The sequence below is a fragment of the Mesoplodon densirostris genome, chromosome 13 (assembly GCF_025265405.1).
Source record: "Mesoplodon densirostris isolate mMesDen1 chromosome 13, mMesDen1 primary haplotype, whole genome shotgun sequence".
NCBI classification, from domain to species: domain Eukaryota; kingdom Metazoa; phylum Chordata; class Mammalia; order Artiodactyla; family Ziphiidae; genus Mesoplodon; species Mesoplodon densirostris.
This window is the reverse complement of record NC_082673.1, coordinates 77,154,606-77,175,890: the sequence shown is the minus strand read 5'-3', so window position 1 is coordinate 77,175,890 and position 21,285 is coordinate 77,154,606. Positions and strand designations below refer to the sequence as shown.

The 21,285-nt window shown below is 38.3% G+C and overlaps 1 protein-coding gene across 2 annotated transcripts in view; it reads right to left on the bottom strand.

Moving 5' to 3' along the window:
• The window catches only part of TBC1D31 (TBC1 domain family member 31), a 63,588-nt gene that overhangs the window by 18,639 nt on the left and 23,664 nt on the right, over positions 1-21,285 (bottom strand). For both annotated transcript variants that reach the window (XM_060115987.1, XM_060115988.1), the window contains exons 7-16: positions 18,918-19,118; positions 14,227-14,403; positions 9,280-9,359; positions 9,055-9,201; positions 8,583-8,716; positions 4,275-4,408; positions 3,783-3,962; positions 2,578-2,810; positions 2,168-2,317; positions 1,012-1,147 (exon numbers count right to left, since the gene is read on the bottom strand). In XM_060115987.1, coding sequence (XP_059971970.1) covers positions 1,012-1,147; positions 2,168-2,317; positions 2,578-2,810; positions 3,783-3,962; positions 4,275-4,408; positions 8,583-8,716; positions 9,055-9,201; positions 9,280-9,359; positions 14,227-14,403; positions 18,918-19,118 — 1,572 coding nt within the window. The remainder of the gene's footprint in view (positions 1-1,011; positions 1,148-2,167; positions 2,318-2,577; positions 2,811-3,782; positions 3,963-4,274; positions 4,409-8,582; positions 8,717-9,054; positions 9,202-9,279; positions 9,360-14,226; positions 14,404-18,917; positions 19,119-21,285) is intronic.

The following is a 21,285-nucleotide window of genomic DNA, read 5'->3' as shown; positions in this document are numbered from 1 at the left end:
GTCCGCCTGCCGATACAGGGTACACAGGTTTGTGCCCTGCTCTGAGAAGATCCCACATGTCGCGGAGCAGCTAGGCCTGTGAGCCGTGGCCTCTGAGCATGCGCGTCCAGAGCCTGTGCTCCGCAACGGGAGAGGCCACAACAGTGAGAGGCCCACGTACCACAAATAATAAATAAATAAATAGATAGATAGATAGATAGATAGATAAATAAATAGTTAACAGCACTAGCAAAAAAACCAAAAAAACCCAAAAAACAAAACCATTTTTCAACTATCACCTATCAGACTGGCAAATATTAAGACTGATGCACTCCAAATTGACTAGGGTATCGGTACCCTTATATTCTTAAAATACCTAAGTGCATTCATTTTTGGAGGACAATTTGGCATACCTCGGAATTTATTTAACAAAAATATGTGTGCAACTACTCAAAGATTTGTACCGAGAATGCACAATCTAGCAGTGTTTCGTACAGCAGAATACTGCAAACAACCTAAATGTCCAACAGCAAGAGATTAGTTAAGTAAACTATGACATGTCCATATAATGGAATACTATGCAACCGTAAAAAAGAGAACGATATATAACCATTTTAAAATAATTTATCTCTGGGGATGAAATGAGAGATGAGTGGAGAAGGTCCATTTTAACTCCATATATTTTATAATGGAAATCTTTTTAGACTGGCGATGTGTAAATTTTTATATTAAAAAGGAGCATTTCCCTTACTTCACAATTAACTTCATGGTTAATTGATACTTCTCTAAAAGAAACCGTCATCAAGGACACTCGTCAACTTGACCCATTTTCCTGGCATTTCTAAAACATTTAACCATTAATGAAATATAGAAGAGAATAAGAATAGCTGGGGGTGGGGCAGAATTACATAAAACTAAAGGGGCTATTTAGTATCCCTTGTGAACTCTAGGAATAATATTTAACTTGAAGGTGTTCGTTACATTTAAATGAGAGTTAATGGAGATAATGTATGAGAACTAAGAATAATAAACCTTTCTCTCAATTTCATCACCCAGTCTTCTTAGCTCCATTTCACGCTGATCTTGCTGAAGCTGCAGAAGACGCCTTCTTGCAGCATCTTGTAAGTGCACTTCCTTTACTTTCAACTCTCTTTTCACAGCATCTAGTCTTAAACACAAAATACATCAAGAGGAATAAATAAAATCATTTCCCAATATATATTTAAATGGAAAAATACTATGTTTCACAACAATGAAAGGCCTGCCACCTATTTTGGTCTGCTTTCCCAATTCAACTGGTGCCATCATAACATGGGTTTTTATAATATATAAATGAAAACGCTCAATTACAAAACAAGCCTGCATTCATGAAAATGACAAGTCCACATGCAATTGGCTATTTCTTCATACTCAAAAATTCTCTTTAACAGGTCTACTACTCAGATCACCTCAATACAATTAATATCTTTTATCTGAGAAAAGAAGGCCCCAAAATACTCTGATGTTACCAAAGATTATGTATGCTTATTCTTTTAGAATTTTAGAAGGCTAATGGCTCAGTTCAGTAATTTTTTTTAACTCACACCAGAAATCTGTTTCATAAAGTTCTATACAAAAATAAGAATCAACAAACACTTACAGAAGTGATTTTCCCAACAATTAGCCTTAATCTCAATGCTTATCCCATGATCTTAACTAATTTAAACATTTTGCCTTATTAACGTATTATTGAATAAACATTTAATACTTCTTTCCCTGTCCTCCAAAGTATGAAATGTATAATGAGACAATCACTTTATGTTTCATTTTCAGGTCACACAGATATGTTTAAAACACAATTTAAAAAATTATACTCCACTAAAGATGATTTACCCAGCATTGTGTTGCAAGGCATTTCTGCCCACTGTAAAAGGTATCTTAGATCTTGTATTACTTCTGAATAATCACAGCAAGTTATATTATACTCAGTATAGCTTTAGAATTACATTTTACTATATGCCAATTTTTTGAAAAATGTATTATAATTTCTTTTTATTAGCTTAAACATTTGCTTAATGGAAATAGCAGAACTGGGTAATACTATACAAAGTGAAACTGTATATAATTATATATAATTTCATAATGGTGAAAGAAATAAAATTATTAAAATAACTCAGATGTCCAGCTCTTTTCAAAGTGTTAAACATACTTTTGTCTTTGCTGTATCATCTCCTCCTCTTGTAAGAGCATTTCTCTCCTTGTTTCTTCAGCTTTACGAAGCAGTTCCTGTTTTTGGTACCAAGCTTCATCTTCACCTCTTTGCTGGTCTACTTCAGCTTGCATGTCTTCAACTGCCTGCCTAGAGTAGATAATATTTATTATTATAACAAAACGCAAATAAGAAAACTGAGTAATTTAAGTCCAAGAACGAACAAAACACAAAATGTATACCTGATTAACATGTAACTGTTTTACTTCCATATGCAAGAATACCTTTAAAGATATTTCCATCCTTCAAACTCTGATTTTATACAACTTAATAATTTACATGTCTTTTTCATAAAAATTTTGTTTATAATAGATTTTGTTTTTATCAAAGAACAACCACTCCATGATTACCTCTCTCTTAAGTAATCCAATTCATCATTCCTTATTCTTTCTCGTTCCTGTGTCTGATAGTCCACAATAAACTTTGGATATTGATTAAATACTGGGTATTGCCCTTTTGTCAGTGCCACAAAAACATCAAGCATGCTGTCTGGATGAATATCAGCGGGCGTGGTATCCATGAGACGATAAACTTCTCTAATTACAGCACTTACATCCAGGTTATTCCGATGGTGAAAAAAATACTGTAAGAAAACTTCGTGTTTAAATTGAGATTTACCTAGTAAAGCAATTAAGGTAGAACTAAAACGAGTTTAAACATGTAAATGTGAATTTATCTTTAAGAGGATTTTTTTTTTTTGCAAATTCACTGAACCGTTTCATAACCCAAGTTTTAAAATGAAGATCCAGCAGTTTCCTATTTAAAAAAACAAATTTATACAACCATATTATGAAATTTTGAAATAAAACTTTTAAAATTTTAACTCAAAATGAAGGCTTCCTTTATAAGAGAAGACTGCTTCAACAACGAAATAAATTCTTCTACTGGAATTTTTTTCTTCAAGATCCAAAATAAGTAAATTCAAAACTAAATTAGCCTCTGAAAATAACCTTGATTTTTAAAAAATATCTGACATGTTTCCACATTATCTTGTTCTGCTGGCAGATCCAAATTCTAATATATATACACACATACATACATGTACGCATCTTGTGATCATGAAGTAAAAATAAAGTTTAATTTGATAGGAACCACAAAATAAGTAACAATCAAACAAAACCAACTTAATTCACCCTGTTACCAAAAGAACCTCTCCCTTTAAAAACTACCTCTAATGCTTTCTTTCAGCCACTGGCCTCAAAATTCTCATAGTTACCATTCTGCATGTGTAATAAGCATCCAGATTATCACAGACCAGTTGGGTCACTGATAAGATCATGCACAAAATAAACAACTACCCAATTGTTAAACATCCTTTAAACAGGCAAAAAGCACAAAACTCCAATATTATCAAGATTCTTCTCCGAAGCTATGATTTTAGGACTAGTAGTCAAGCTACAACTGACTACAGCTATGTAAGGGCCAGGATGCACTGGTATAACTTATTCTCCGCTATATTCTTACCACCTGGCACCAGTACCTGACATATAGTAGGTACTCAATAAATACGTGGATTTTTAATTGAGAATCACTACTTAAGAACAAGGATATGTACCTCAAAATCATCTTTAAGATTACAGTTGAGCAAAGGAGCTCTAGAACATATGTTGTAGGCCACAACAGTCATCAGGAGGAATGATGGACGGTTGGAAAAGACATTATCGAATAATTTTAGCCACTCCTCTCTTGTCAGTACTTCCGAGAACACAGTTTCAAGGAGAGGCCATGCATACAGCTAAAATAAATAAGAAAATATGTATTAGTTCTTGAAGGAAAAGTCATAACAGCCATTGCTAATATGCTCGTTTGGTTTAGATACTAAAAGCATTATATTAAGAACATAATTATGAAAAGAACTACTCTAATTTGGGCTCTTCTTTACAGACTTTCAGGGAAGCAGTTTAATGAAGAAAAAAATGGAATACTATTAAAAGCATAACAGTAGTATGTTTATTATATTCTTTCAAGAAAATACTGTCTTATTTATGCCAGAACCAATGTTAGCTTCCAAAATAAGGTGTTATTCTAAAAACCTTACATTTCTTACCTGGGAAGTTATATCATGATTTATGAAGTGTTGCAGGAGTTCCTTGTCATGAAATGCCAAAACATTTTCTATCATACTAAGAATATTGATGGGAGGATTAGGAAAATATTCAAACCAGTGTTGACACCAATTGACTATGAAGAAAAAAATTGAAAATTTACCTTTACGTTTCTATATCATCAAAGAGCTTTGCAGTTCTTAAATGTATCCACTCTTTATATCCTCAACAGGCCCATTAATAAGGAAAACATAACTCTTTAAATTCTAGAACAATAGATTTTAAAACTCCATCATGTTACCGCAGTATTTTAGGTTTATAGAATATTCCCGTTTCTTCAGAGCAGTCAATGAGAAAGTGTCAACTAAAACAAACGAACCTTCCCAAAGTATTCCTGATGGTAGCTATAAGGCTCTCTGTTTCCTGCTGGCTTGTATGCTGCATGTATTTAGATTTCTCCTGGTTCACAAAATGACCCTCCTAAAAAAGGTCCCTATTTAAGTCTTCGATAAAATGTGATCAATGTTAAATGGCAATCTCCTCAAATCTACTAAAATTCATACCTAATTAAAGAGTCCCATTTCTAGAAAGAGAGTGTTCTATAGCTATGGTAACAGGCAGTCACCAGGACTAGTTTTAAATCTAACTGCTCAATGACAACTTGTTTCAGTAAACTTGACTTTGAAAACCAACCAATCAGTGACAGCTGCAGCAGTGTCCTCTGAAAGTCAGCCAATAGAAAGCAGAATCCATTCCACTGAAGAGGCCTCTAAGGCTGACTTTAACTCATTCTCACTTAGTAACCAGCACAACCCCCAAAACGTTCTTTTCCAAAAACCCTAGGAAGATGATCAGTTTCATTGCTCAATGAACCTATGTCTAACCACCACAACTTTCCATAATTATTAAATTCAGGTTTTTAATTTTAAATACTGAGCTGGGGTTCCATGTTTTGATGATAAGATCTTTCTCAAATTAGCAAATGGTCTGATCAGAATATTGGATTACATACGGTTTATTCCATTATTTCATTTATTAGTTAAGTATTTAGATTTAATAATTAAGTCATAAATAAAATCTTGCAAAACTAAGCTTTAAAAGAACCATTTCAGCTTCTTTAACTGCTGCTCTTAATAAGTTAACTTTAACAGAAAAATCCAACCTCTCCTAAGTAAGTACCTATGATGTCCCAGACACTGCTAGTTTTGGGAATTTTAAAACACCACACACATACACAAAGCCCTCTTATATTTAATCTTCATCAATAGAACGACTGTTTTCAATTAAGCAAGAGGGAAACCCTGTTTTATACAGTAAACGTCTCTTGTATTCTGCTAGGTGCCACCACACAGAAGTATGGGTAGAGGACCTAGAGACAGAATTGACTGAGAGGAGAATAAAGAGAAATGGTCATCGTGTGGAGGTCCTTCACTAAACCTGAAGAATTTCCTCCTGGTTATAAGAGGAACTCTAGAGTGTGCTTAAAAATGACTTTTATAAATGTATTCCAAATTATATACAGAAGTAACTATATTCCTTCACAATTTCTTCTTGGCCCCAACTAGACTGTAAGCTGAAAGCCAAAACAATGGCTTATCCCAAAGCAGGGCTAACATTTAGTTGAAGCTCAGTTTATTGAATAAAACTAGTTTGAGACCCTTGATGAAAATCCATAGCTACTCATGCTGACTGTCCTGGATCTTTCAGATTTAGATTTCAGTTTCAGAAGAGAAAAATCAATTTCCTTAGTATATAATCATACGTAGCTATGTAACAAGACTTTACTGGAAGTAAAAGATACGGTTGTGCATGCTTACTCTAATTAGATATAATCTGCTTTTTTTTCTTTCTTGTGGTAAAATATAATTTGCCATTTTAACCATTTTTAAGTGTACCATTCAGTGACGTTAATTCTATTCACAATGTTGTGCAACCATCACTATTTCCAAAATCCTTTCCCAAACAGAAACTCTGTACCTACTCAGCGTTAGCTTCCCATTTCTACTTCCCCAGCCCTGGTAACCTCTAATCTACTTTCTGTGCCTATTTGAGAAATTTCACATAAATCTGTCCTTCTGTGTCTAGCTTTTTTCACTAAACATGTTTCCAAGGTTCATCCATGTTGTAGCAGGTGTCAGAATGTCACTGCTTTTCATGGCTGAATAATATTCCACTGTATATATACAGATATGGTTTCTCCATTCATCTGTTAATGGATATTTGGGTTGTTTCCATCTTTTGGCTATTGGGAATAATGCTCCACAAACATATTTGTATACAAGTATCTATTTGAGTCTCTGTTTTCAATTTTTGGGGGGATATCCCTAGGAGTACAACTGTGGGGTTATATGGTAATTCTACGTTTAACTTTTTGAAGAACCACCAAACTGTTTTCCACACTGACTGCGCCATTTTACATTTCTATCAGCAATGTACAAAGGTTACCAGTTTTCCACATCCTTGCCAACACTTATTTTCTTTTAAATTACAGCCGTCCTAGTAGGTAGGAAGTGGTGTCTCACTGTGGTTTTGATCTGCATTTCCCTAATGACTAATGGTCCTGAGCATCTTTTCATGGGCTCAGTAGCTCATTTGTACATCTTCTTTGGAGAAACATCCATTCAAGCCCTTGCCCATTTTTTAATTGGATTGTTCATCTTTTGTTCTTGTTTCTTTTCCTTTGAAAACTCTTTGTGTTGGGGCTTCCCTGGTGGCGCAGTGGTTGAGAGTCCGCCTGCCGATGCAGGGGACACGGGTTCGTGCCCCGGTTCTGGGAGGATCCCACATGCCGTGGAGCGGCTGGGCCCGTGAGCCATGGCCGCTGGGCCTGTGCGTCCGGAGCCTGTGCTCCGCAAGGGGGAGAGGCCACAACAGTGAGAGGCCCGCGTAACGCAAAAAAAAAAAAAAAAAAAAAACTCTTAGTGTTATTGACAGGGTAAACTAGTACAACCCTTTAGTGGAATCAATTAGAATATTCACATTTTATGACCTAATGATACCAATTCTGGGACTCTAAGCAAAAGAAATTATTATGAATTTATGAATGTGAAGCTAGTCACAACACTGTTACTTTTAATACATAAAAATTAGGAACCTAAATGTCCAACAATAAAACATTAAACTAGACCATGTACATTATAGAATATTACAATAAACAATAAAATGTTTACAAAGTGTATACGAGAAATGTATATATCATATGAAATAAAAGTAGTATAATTATAAAAATAAAAAACCCTAAAAGTCTTAACAGTTGGGGGATACATTATGGTATAACTATAAGGTGAAATATTATATAGGCAATAAATTATTTTTTTAAGGTATTTAATGATTTAGGGAAATGCTCTTAAAAGAAATATATTATCAAGATTGTTTCTGAGGAAGAGGAATATTCATGAATTTTCTTTTCTTTTATATATTTTCCTATATTTCCTCCAATGATTGGTAAAAACTTACTAAAGCAAATACAGCATGATAAAAAGAACGAAAATCTGTAAAGAGAAGTAAACTAAAATATTCACAGTATGTATGCTGGGGTCTTTTTATTTCTACTTTTCAGAATTTTATCGTTATAGTTAAGTGCTTATCTCCTTTGTACAAGAAAAATACAAAAATGTTATTTTTGTTAAACCAGTGTTGGTTTAATTTGGATCCAGTTTATTGACCATTTAGCTGATTTTACTAATATGAAAAAAAAGACTTACTTTTTAGGGTAGATGATAATGATGAAGCAGTAACACAATGGGAGTACAGCTATAGGTTCTGAGTGCCTGGGTTCAAATCCTTATTCTGTCATTAACCTAATCATGGAACTTAAGCTCTCTGTGCCTCAGTTTCCTCAACTATAAAAAGGGAATAATAATATATAACACCTACCTCACAGGATTGCTGTAAGGTTAAATGAGTTAATAAAGGCAAAACACTTAGAATGGTACCTGGTACACAGGAAGTTCTCATTAAATGCAAGCTATGGATGATGAGAATGTGGGTAACTGCCAACACCTGCCACATCAGGCATCGTGTGCTAAATGCTTTACATATTTACTGCAGTCTTATGAATAATAACTGACTTTCAGTAAGTGAAACATCTGCTTCCTTCTTACTAACAAAATCTAGCCTGTAACAGTATCTTCTAAAATGCAACCATCCAAACTTCATTGTAAATAAAAAGGTTTATTTATGTATAAATGTCCAAACTCTCCATTTTATGCTCTATGTCTGACTGTCTCACACTAGAATTGTTAAATGTTGCAAAGGTATCAGGAAAATGTATAAGTATCTACTCTTGGTTTCATTATTTACTTACTTACTTATAAGAGTAGCAACAACTTCAAAACAGATGAGCTGGTTGTTCTGGAATAATTTTACAAATGGAAATGCCAGAAGTGGAAGATATGGTGTGTCACTAAAGATGGCGGACCAGTGAGCTAATGCGGAGAGGGTTCTGTGAATAAAATAAAGAAAGACCAGAAAAGCTTGTTAAAATGTATTTGAATAAATAATACATTCACATGATGACAAATGATACAGAAGGTAAATGTGGTGAAATTTGGGTGTGTCTGTTTTCCCATGACTAGACTGAGGTTATAAGTTTTTGGCAAGAATACCACAAAAGTGATGTGCAACACACTGATAGGATTTATTACCGGTGATTTTAAATTTGATTACTTGGTTAAGGAGGTGTCTGCTAAGTTTCTCTACTATGAAATCACTTTTCCCATTTTTAATTAATAAATATCTTGGGGGAGATACACATTGCTGCAAAATACTGAACATACATACCTCTGTAATACTCTGAGTAGTTTCCTACTTTTGATGGGGTATTTCTTCTGAAGGTTGAGAAATGCCACATGAATACCTTTATCTACAAGGTTACTAAATGCAGTATGATTTTCAGGCAGCTGTAGCAGAGAGCGCCAAATGAACATTCTGAAATTAAAACATAATTTTAACCAAGAAAAATTAGGGGAATAAGACTGATGTAACATGCAAGAGTTTAAATTTTACCTGTATTTCGTTGGATATTCACCATAGCCTTTTAATAAGATTTGTAAACGCTTTTTGTTTAATCCATCTGAAAACTCATTCTGTAAAGAAAAAAAAACAGTATCAATAAGTGACATAATCTTAAAACTGAAAAGGTAATCTAGTCCACAGTGGCTTTCCAACTTTGGAACACAATACACAGTAAAAAAATATTTTAGATCATGGGACTCTCCACACACACACACACACACAATATCTTTCTCTCTCTTGAGTATGCACATACACAGCAGATAAAGTTTATGACATATTTTTTTACCCTGTAACAGGGTTTGACAAACTTTTGCTGTCAAAGTTCAGAGTAAATATTTTAGGCTTTGTGGGTCAAGAGGCAGAATCAAGCATATTATGCAGGTACTTATATAACCATTTAAAATGCAATCATTTAAAAATATAAAAATCATCCTTAGCTTGAGTAGCCAGATTGGCCCCATGGGCTGTCATGTCAATGCCTGTAGCAAGAGCAATGCATTTGGATATTTTCTTCCTCTCTTGCTCCTTCCACCTCTTTTATTTTTTTTTTGCACTTTTACCTTTTAAGTCAATTTTTATCTTAATGGAAAAACATTTTATAGATTTTAGGATCATAAAGCCATTTTCATAATCTCGTTTAAGCCTAACAACTATATGAAACAGATGAGACGTGTTGTCTTCCTTTCTTTGAGAAAATGGGAAGGTCAGAGAAGTTCAGCAACTTGCTCAAGATCACAAGTCTGCTGAGTCTTGCTTGGCTCAAGACTCAAAGCCACACTTTCTGACTTAGTTCAGTGCTCTCTTCACCACATAAGAAACAGGTAATCAAAGTGTAAGAGGGAGGTGAGGGACAGCCCAAGATGATGGTGAATGAAGATCCCCGTTTGAGAGCCATGTACCAGACATTAAGGGCAACTAGCCCAGACTGGAGCAATGTGATCCATAAAAGAGACACGTTCACTGCTGTAGTCACCAAGACACCCGCTGCCATTGAAGCCTCTTTAAACAAAGGTCAGAATGCCCAGGTGGATTGACCTGTGAGTTTCATCTGCTTTTGTCTTCACCATGAGCTGATGAAGCTCCTACTTCCCTTTCCATGTCCTGATGCCACGATCAGTTGAGGACAGGCATTTCACCCACAGAAGTACTCTACTTTGACCTACTCCTTAGAACTGGCTATGGGTTTTTAGAAGCCGCCCACTCCCAGACATATTTCTGCAGGGCTTCCAACTTTGATCCAGACCAAGGGCTGCCAGATGCCCTGACCATGGTGTCACTTTTACTTCCCAGAAGTCAATCATCACCATGCCTACTAGTTTTCTCAGAAAAGGCTCCTGTGAACGCTCAGGAAAGCTGAAGCCAGACCGTGTCTCAGAAACACATTCAACTAATAGGGTCAATACTGCCCAAACTTTACACAGCTAGGTTTGTGCCTGCTACTTAGTTTCTTAAAACTAAACAGTATTTTGTTTAAGGTTACATTGTAGAGGCGATAAAACTATAAGGAAAGTCAAGGACATAATGCAAAAGTGAGGACAACGGTTACATCTATGGGACAGGGAGAGAAATGCGATTGGGGACAAGAACACAGGGGACCTCAGAGCTACTGGTAATACTGTTTCTTAATGTGGATTTGAATATGTCCAAGAAAAGAGTTAACATGGCAGGTCTGTGACTGCTACCCTTAGAAAGGCCCACTTGAAGGTTGGCCCGTGTCTGGTGTCCAGATATCTGGATTTCGAGGAAGTTCCCACTATCTCCAGACGAACAGGAGCAGATCACTGTGCCTAAACTGTACACTGTGGTTTATGCTGAGCACCTGCTTTCCTTGTGGAGTCTGGAATTTTCCAAGGGTGCAAAACCAGCCTCCAGTAAAAACCCTAGGCACTGAGTTTCTAATGAACTTCCCTGGTAGACAACACTTCACACATTCTTCTTTTGAGGGAAGTTTCACGTTTTAAAACTGCTTATAGAAGAAAAGAGTTTGTTAAAATTAATGTGAAAAATACCAACAGTTGGTAAGAATATGAAGCAACTGGAACCCTCAAATACCTCTTGGTGGGAATATGGATTGTTTAAATCAACCACCTGGGAAACTATTTGACAGTATTTACTAAAGCTGAACATATGCATAGCCCATATGCCAGTAATTCCACTCCTAGGTTTACACCAAACAGAAACATGTCCTTATGTTCATCAAAGATGCCTTAGAATGTTCAGAGCAGCACCGTTTCTAATAGCAAAAAAACTAGAAAACTACCCAAATGCCTACCGATAGCAGAATGGATAAAGCATGGTTTATTCACTCAACGGAATTCTACACAGCTGTGAGTGAATGGTTTACAACCACATGGATCTCTCCAACATACCGTTAAATGAAAGAAGCCAGAAACAAAAGAGTACCAATTGAAAGATCCAACGAACGTAAGTACAAAAAAGGCAGAACTAATCTACGGTGTTAAAAGGGAGGAGAGGGCTTCCCTGGTGGCGCAGTGGTTGAGAGTCCGCCTGCCGATGCAGGGGACATGGGTTCGTGCCCCGGTCTGGGAGGATCCCACATGCTGCGGAGTGGCTGGGCCCGTGAGCCATGGCCGCTGAGCCTGCGCGTCCAGAGCCTGTGCTCCGCAGCGGGAGAGGCCACAGCAGTGAGAGGCCCGCGTACCGGAAAAAAAAAAAAAGGGGGGGGGGGAGGAGAGTAGTTATGCTTGGGGTAAGGGGGAAAGTGTATGGAAGGGAGCAGCAGAGGGGCTTCTAGGGTGCTGGGAATGGTCCATTTTTTGATCTGGATGCTGATAACACAGGTGTATTCAGTCTGTAAAAATTTACTGAGCTGTGCATTTTTATGCATATGATTAACTGTCAATAAAAAGTTTTGAAAGTCCTTGAAAGTGTTAGAGGTTGTTTATTAATGTGGATATTTTCGTTCAATTCCAAAGCAATATATGCTCTTCACAGAAAATTAAGAAAATACAAAAAATACATTTAAAGAAGAGAATAAAACTGAAATAGGTAATTCTACTACTATCAAAATTTTTATGCACATGCTCTGACTTAAAAATTCTACTTCTACAGATACGTTTGTTCAAATGTTCTAGGAATATCCACTGCATCAGATTGTATTAACAGAAGACTGACGATACAACCTAAATGCCAGTCAGCAGAGTCCTAGTGAGATAAATTAAGGTATATCCATAAATGCAATACTATGCAAATATTTTAAAAATGTTGTAGCACTACATGCACTAATATAAGCAGATATTCAATCTGTTAAGTGATAAGAGCAAGTTATAGAACAGTGCTATAGGGCTTCCCCGGTGGCGTAGTGGTTGAGAGTCTGCCTGCCGATGCAGGGGACACAGGTTCGTGCCCTAGTCCGGGAAGATCCCACATGCCGCGGAGCGGCTGGGCCTGTGAGCCGTGGCCACTGAGCCTGCGCGTCCGGAGCCTGTGCTCCGCAACTGGAGAGGCCACAACAATGAGAGGCCCACGTACCGCAAAAACCGCCCCCCAAAACAGTGCTATAGTATGATTCCATTTATGTAAAAAAATTTTAAAAAGGTAACAGACAGGAGCTTCCCTGGTGGTGCAGTGGTTGAGAGTCTGCCTGCCCATGCAGGGGACACGGGTTCGTGCCCCGGTCTGGGAAGATCCCACATGCTGCGGAGCGGCTAGGCCCATGAGCCATGGCTGCTGAGCCTGCGTGTCCAGAGCCTGTGCTCCGCAATGGGAGAGGCCACAACAGTGACAGGCCTGTGTAACGCAAAAAAAAAAAAAAAAAAAAAAAGGGTAACAGACACAGATGTGTTTTATATTTTGGCTGCATTGGGTCTGTTGCTGTGCATGGGCTTTCTCTAGCTGTGGCAAGCGGGGGCTACTCTTCATTGCGGTGCGCAGGCTTCTTGTTGTGGTGGCTTCTCTTGTCATGGAGCACGGGCTTTAGGTGCACGGGCTTCAGTAGTTGTGGCACGTGAGCTCAGTAGTTGTGGCACACGGGCTTAGTTGCTCTGTGGCATGTGGGATACTCCCGGACCAGGGCTCAAACCTGCATCCCCTGCATTGGCAGGTGGATTCTTAACCACTGTGCCACCAGGGAAGTCCCATCAACAACTATTAACAATGGTCACCTCTGGGGAGTGCAATGAAGAGTGGGCTAGGGCACAGGGAGGAAGAAAAGTATGCTTTTGTTCTCTTCCCTTTACAACCTCTACACTAGCCATTGTCTAACAGATAAGCAAGAGCCAAATGTAATTTAAGTTTTCTTAAAAAATATAATTTCAGTTTCATGTTCAAAAAAGTCAAAAGCAGCAGGTAAAAATCAAATTTAATACATTTACTTAACCCAATGTAATAAAAATATTATCATTTCAACATATAATTAGCATAAAATTATTAATTAACATGATATTGTACATTCTTTAGGGGTAGAAGATTAAGGGGTACAAACTACTATGTATAAAATAAAGAAGCTAAAGGATATACGGCACCAGGGATATAGCCAATATTTTATAATAACTGTAAGTGGAGTGTAATCTATAAAAATACTGAATCACTATTTTGTACTAATATAATACTGTAAATCAACTACACTTCAATTTTAAAAAAGATATTTTACATTCTTTTGTTCATAATAAAATCTCAATATCTGATGTGTATTTCACACATATACCACATCTCAAATCAGATTAGCCACATGTGACTAGTGGCTAGCATATTGGACAGTGCAATCCTATACTGTTTTGACTTTTTTAAAAAACCCAGAAACATGTATTAATTTTATATTAAAAAGTTTTAAAAGCATGTTATAATTTCACTTACAACTTGCTGCTTTTCTATAATTTTCCTTTAATTCCTAAGAGAAGGAAGAATCATGATGGTCTAGAAATCACGAGACTTGTCTACAGCAGAGCCATGACAAACAAAAGTTTAATACAGTCTTACCTCTTTATTTTCAAAATTACCAGTCAGGTCTTGTTTTAATATTCTAGCTTGTATTTTGTTTTCCCTTGACTTTGCTGGCCGCTGTACTCTTCCTGATGTTATTTTCATCTTAAGATCACCAGAATTCACTTTCCTCTTAGGCACATCTTCAATCACTTTCACTAAAGGAGGAGGTGGCTAAAAGGGTGGGGGGTGGAAATCCAGTGGTTATCCTTGGAAAATAGACCTGTTAACATATAATTTACAAAATGTATTTTGCTCAATTTAGTAATATGCCTTAATAGATATAATTATCCTTCAGGCAAAAGTGTAAATAAAATGTCCAAGAATGTTTCCTTGTTGACTAACGAATCAAAGCAAATTTCTGCCGAATTCCTTTGAGGAACGTAATAAAGATCATGATTAACAACAATAAACAGAATTTAGTTATTCCTTGAAATCTGGCCTTAATCATAGAGTATCAATCCATGTTTTACACCTGTAAGATAAAGTGAGTAGTAAGGCGGTAATCTGCTGCAGAGAAGGCCCAGTTACACACAGGGCCCTCTAGAATGCGGAGAGAAGCACCCTAATATTCTTCGGGCTCAAGTGAAATTTCTTTGAGGGAAACTGTCACATGACTTTCCTCTGAAAGCACGGGACCCCTGCCTTGTCTTTGGTTACATTTTCTCATCTACATGGAGATGGCTGCCAGTCCCTGACTGCATCAACAGCTTCAGAGGCACGGCAGAATGCACGACTTAGATGCCAAACCCTCATTTTTATGGGGCTCATCAAACAGGATAATAAGCCCCCAACAACTTCAATTTACTTAAGGTAAAATGTTTCACTAAGACATTTTCTCTCTGAATAACACTCTCTTTGAAATAAGAAGATCTTCACTGTTCAAAGAAAATAAGCAGATAAAGTAGCTCTGGCTTTCTGAGTTCTAAATATGATTCAAGTACAATGACTTTCACAGGGCGTTTTAAATGTTTGAGACCATTATTGCTGAATGTTCCCTTAGTGATTAGCCCAGATCCAGATCAAAGACAAGGTGGATCTGTGATTTTTAAATAATTTTTCTTGAAGCCAAAGTGCCAATTCCTTGCATATGAGAATACGAACACAATATACCCCAAATGTCCAAATGAACATATTCGATTTCAGAAAAACAAATATTACACACATCACCCTGAATTCAAGCTGTCATGGAAGCCAGAACAGTGTGCTTCCATGATGACGTACAATGGAAATGAATCACCACTCTTCCGGAAAGCTCTTTGAAGCAGAAACCAAACTTTTCTGACCTCCTCCCCCTTCGTCCCCAAAAGAAATAAACAGAACAAAGCAAACATCTTGACTCTTTTTAAATAACAGACTATAAAAAGACTACTTTGAGGTTTCAGAGATTTTTCTCACATTGCCTTCAAAAGTTCAGGACTTCTGCTTTTGAATCCTGCAGCCTATTATAGGAGACCAAGAAATATTCCCTATTGTCAACTGCAGTATGTACGACACAACACTGTAAAATGTATAGAGCGGGTAATATACATGGCATTGATATTGCATTTTTATTTGTTTTAAAATTATTTTGAAAAGTATTTGAAGTTTTAACTGCATCTGTAAGGGTTTTTTAATAGTGTTTTTCTAGGATACATTGGTATTTATTCACATCTAGAAAAAGTTCAGGATAATACAAAATATAATAACTCTGACCAAAATAAAGTACAATGACCACTTACTCTATGATTTAATTCTTTACCTATGAAATGTAATTAATAGTGGCCTGATTTCTGAATATTGCCCATCTTTAATATCCCTGAACTATCTTCTAACCTCAGTCCATTCTTCTATATCTTTATTGTAATATTTATTCTAGTGCCACATTTTTCATGATTCTTCCATGAAGGAATCTCCCAGAAGTTGGAGCCTGAGATATGACCTGAATTGCCACACCTTAGGAGTGTTAAAACTTCAACACAGAAATAGGAATTAGCTTACTTATTATTAGCACAATACCAGAAATTCTCCAATGGCAAGAAAATAGGACTTGAAGGAATGAGACACGGGTAATAAGTTTTGCATAAACCTGGGCATTTTGTAGGCCTGGAATAGCACTGGTGGTGCTGGTAATGTGTCCGCCCAAAAAAATTATCCTTCTTCTGTTACAAGCTAGCTTTTCTGGTCAATATGACCTCAATTTGCTTAACAAATAACAGAGAGGAAGCCAATGACTCATGCTTACCTTGGTTTTTCTCAGATCTTTGTTTCTATTAATAACATTTATCTAGCTCTTATAAAATTCAGCTAGGTTAACAACTGTCATTAAGAATGAATAATGTGGGGCTCCCCTGGTGGCGCAGTGGTTGAGAGTCCGCCTGCTGATGCAGGGCACACAGGTTCGAGCCCTGGTCGGGGAAGATCCCACATGCCACAGAGCAACTAAGCCCATGCGCCACAACTCCTGAGTCTGTGCTCTAGAGCCCGTGAGCCACAACTACTGAAGCCCGCGCGCCTAGAGCCCGTGCTCCGCACCAAGAGAAGCCACCGCAATGAGAAGCCCGCGCACCGCAATGAAGAGTAGCCCCCGCTCACCGCAAGTAGAGAAAGCCCACGTGCAGCAACAAAGACCCAATGCTGCCAAAAATAAATAAATAAAAATAAACAAAGATGCTCATTGACTGTACAGTGTTGATTCATTAGCATTGAACTCATGCCAACAGCACTGTAGCTCATTCCTGAATGAAGCTTACCTAACACACATACGTTCTCCCTGAGACACCTCCCAGCCCTCTTGTGCTTAGGACACCAGACAGCACGTCAGCACTGTGGTTGGGGGACATTTTAAATAGCAAAATCACCAACAAAAATCACAAGAATGTGAAAAATGTGGCACTAAACAGACCACGAGAAGGACACCTGTTCCTATGGAGAGCTTTGTCTGACCTCAGGGGGAACCTGCATGAAGGCAACTCCAATTTCTTGCTGCTCTGCACATGCAAATGTCTGTAAATATGCGGTGAGGACTGATTGTAGAGTTGCTGATAAATTTTCATCAACAAACTCACAACTATAGAATCATGTAGACTGTATACATTTACACACACAGAACAAAAGACTGAGTAGGCATACATTTCAAAATCATCTAAGAATGGTGAGACTTGCTGATCTATTTGCTTATCTGTATCTTGATTTTTCTCTGTAATAAGAACTTCTTATCTGTCTAATTGGAAAAGAAAAGGTGAAAAGGAGTGGGCACATAGCAACAAGATTAGCGTATTAAGAACAGAACACTTGGGCCTGTAAGGACTAGCTGTGTCATTAGGTTGGGGCATGAGCTGCTCTTCCTGTAAAACGAAATGGTTAGACTAGGTGATCACCCAAGTCCCTCTCAGGGCTATTGTGATACAATTCCAGACCGGGAAAGGCTCCCACAGAACAACTGGACTCGACAACGAGCTGGGGGAGTTTTATTAGATAACCATAAGAGAAGTGGGAGTATATTTTAGATGAGGTGCGCAGTGTAATAACAGATGTAGAAATGAGCATGGTGTCTACGGGGGACAATGAGGGAAGCTGAAAGTATGGGGAAACACGTTAGGGAGAGACGACAAGATCAGAGAGGACTCTGAGAGCCGGGCAGAAGAGCGTGGACTCAATGAAACAGGCAAAAGGAAGGAAGCCTCTAAGACAGCATTATTTTAGAAACGATGATGAAAGTACTATTTTAGAAAACTGTTATATTGGGACTTCCCTGGTGGCGCAGTGGTTAAGAATCTGTCTGCCAATTCAGGGGACATGGGTTCGAGCCCTGGTTCGGGAAGATCCCACATGCCGTGGAGCAACTAAGCCCACGCACTACAACTACCGAGCCTGTGCTCTAGAGCCTGTGAGCCACAACTACTGAACCCGTGTGCCACAATTATTGAAGCCCACGCACCTAGAGCCCGTGCTCCACAACAAAGAGAAGCCACCGCAATGAGAAGCCCGCGCACCACAACGAAGAGCAGCCCCCGCTCGCCACAACTAGAGAAAGCCTGCGCACAGCAACGAAGACCCGATGCAGCCAAAAATAAATAAATAAATTTATAAAAAGAAAAATGTTATATAAAAGATGATTGAGAAAAGCAAAAGAATAAAAAAAAGAATTAAAAAAACATAAAAGATGATTGATGGGCAGAAGATGGCACTGAGGGCTCTGGGTTTTGGTATATTTGTTTAAATCACTGTTATTCGGGAGCAGCAAATGAGCACCAGTACAAGGATGGCCGATGCGCAGACAGAACAGGCGGCACACACACAGACGTCTCAGATTCAAGGACTACAGGACTTAGTATTGACCAGATTTGGGAAATACAGGAATAGAAACAGTCACAGTGCTCCAAGGTGTCTAGCCTACAACAATGGGAAGAAAGAGACAGAAATGAAGAGACTGGAACTGAAGACCTCTTTTGGGAAGCAGATCAGAGGGGCACCTTGAATGGGACAAGGACTCCAAACAGATGCCTTTTGTGAAGACAGCAATTTAGGGATGGAGCATGGGTGAGAAAAATCTGGAGATGTGGCTTTGGGGGTAAGAGCAGAAACCATATCCAGAAAAATGGATAAGGTGCAAGGAGGTTAGATGCTTGGAACACAGAGTTTTTATTTTTGATGATACAGCATTTAAATCTTAAAAGAAAAAAGATACGGTTTACTTGATAACATACCTTATTTATTTCTTTTATTAAAGTCTGAACTGAATATATGTTCAGACTTCCATTTTCCATAATAGATGCAATGTACCGTCCATGGGGGCTAATTGCTGATGAACTAATTCCTTCGTCAAGGCTCCCAATTTCAAAGAGAAGTTTACAAGTCTGTATATTAACAAATCTCATAATGCCATCCTGACACAGCACTCCAAGGACCTAAGAGTAGAGAGAAACAACATATGAGTTCCTAAAACACATTTAAGAGTCAAGTCTCAGATGCTAACTGGACTTTTATTATGCTGATCATTTTGCAATGTATACAAATACTGAATCAGCATGCTGTACACCTGAAACTAATATAATGTTCTATGTCAATTATACCTCAATTAAAAAAAGTCAAATGTCTGCAAGTCAAACTACACACATACACACGTGTGTATTTACATATGTTTTCTTTTCTTTGGTGGGGGAGGGAGGACAGTCAGAGGCGATTATACTCGCAGAGAGCCGCCACGTATTTTAAAATCCCTAATTAAGGCTCATGTAGATTCGCCCTGTTCAGGTCCAGAGAAGCCTGGCTCTACCCAGAACCAGTAAGGAGCCCATCCTGGGAGACTACAGAAAGGTCACCTAAGAATCAGCCCTCCCCACAGGCAGGCGCATCTCCACCACTCCCTCCAGAGGGAGTACAGACGATGGCAGGCCTTCACCTTGACTCCACACCGGCCGCCAGAAGCCAGGACGGTGGAGGGCTTGTTTCTCTTCTCCATCCCCAGCCTGACCGGAGCTAACACCTGTCCTGCTGCCCTACACAAACCTGTGACTCCCGCGGTTGTAACTAGCATTTGGGCTGTGGAGAGGGAAGGTCTGCGAGCTGCAAGGGCAGTCGGGCTGCGGGTCGGAGGGAAGCTAGTCTTTCAAGGGGAAAAAAAATTAGCTGTAACTCATACAACTTAGAACTTAAAAACATGTACTAAAAAAGCTTCAACACATGAAACAATAAACCCCTCTGCTGCCTTGTCCACATACAGGTTCTTTTCCCCAGGGCCACCACGTGATCTCGTGAAACGCCGATGTCCCCTGTTACGTGAAAGACTATAGTCTAGAGGTGGTTGGAGGCAGTTTGAATGTGACAACCTAGAAAGCATGTTCTGGGGCTTCCCTGGTGGCGCAGTGGTTAAGAATCTGCCTGCCAATGCAGGGGACACGGGTTCAAGCCCCAGTCCGGGATCCCACATGCCGCGGAGCAACTAGGCCCGTGAGCCACAACTACTGAGCCTGCACTCTAGAGCCTGCGAGCCACAACTACTGAGCCTGTGTGCCACAACTACTGAAGCCTGCGTACCTACAGCCTGTGCTCCACAACAAGAGAAGCCACCGCAATGAGAAGCCCGTGCACCACAACAAAGAGTAGCCCCTGTTCACTACAACTAGAGAAAGCCCACGCACAGCAACGAAGACCCAACGCACCCATAAATAAACAAATTTATTAAGAAAATAAAATAAAATAAAATAAAATAAAATAAACAGCATGTTCTTCTCTGGGTCAGATGGTAGGACACCCTCTTATTCACAGTTGACACAACCTCTCTGGAAAGCAATTTGGCAAGATCTATCAAAATTACAGATGCACTTAACCCTGGTACCACTATTTTAACTCTGAGATTTTATCCTACAGACAGGATGTGTAAAATGACATGTGCAAAAGTTATGTATATTAAAAAAAAAAAAAAGGGACATCCCTGGCGGTCTAGTGGTTAAGACTCTGTGCTTCCAGTGCTTCCACTGCAGGGAGCACGGGTTCGATCCCTGGTTGGGGAACTAAGAACCCACATGCTGCATGGCTCGGCGAAAAAATAAATTAAAAAAACAAACAAGCAAACAAAAATGTTATTCAGTGCAGCATCATTTGTAACAGAAAAGGACTGAAAACAGGTTAAGTGCCCAATAATAAAGGGCTGGTTATAAAAACCTATACACCTGTAAAAAAGAATGAAGTTCTGTACTGATACAGGAAAATTGTCAAGGTAAACTAAGTTAGGAAAAAACAAGGTAAAAAAAATGGGAAAAACATAAGATTATATAACAGCAGTGGGTTACGGAGAGTGAATAACCAGGCAAATGGGAGAAAAGAGTAAGACTTCATCTTATGCCTTTTTATATTTTTTTATGTTTTCAACCATGTGAAAGCATTATCTACTCAAAAAATTTAAAATAGAGATGATACACACATATATTATACATAAATACACAACACACACATACACACACACACACACAATTTGTTAATGTGCAAGACCCAAGATAATTTAAAATAAGAAAGGTTCAACTACTCGACTATTAAAGAGAAAAAAGGCGTGTGGCGGGGGGAGCGCATCGTAAA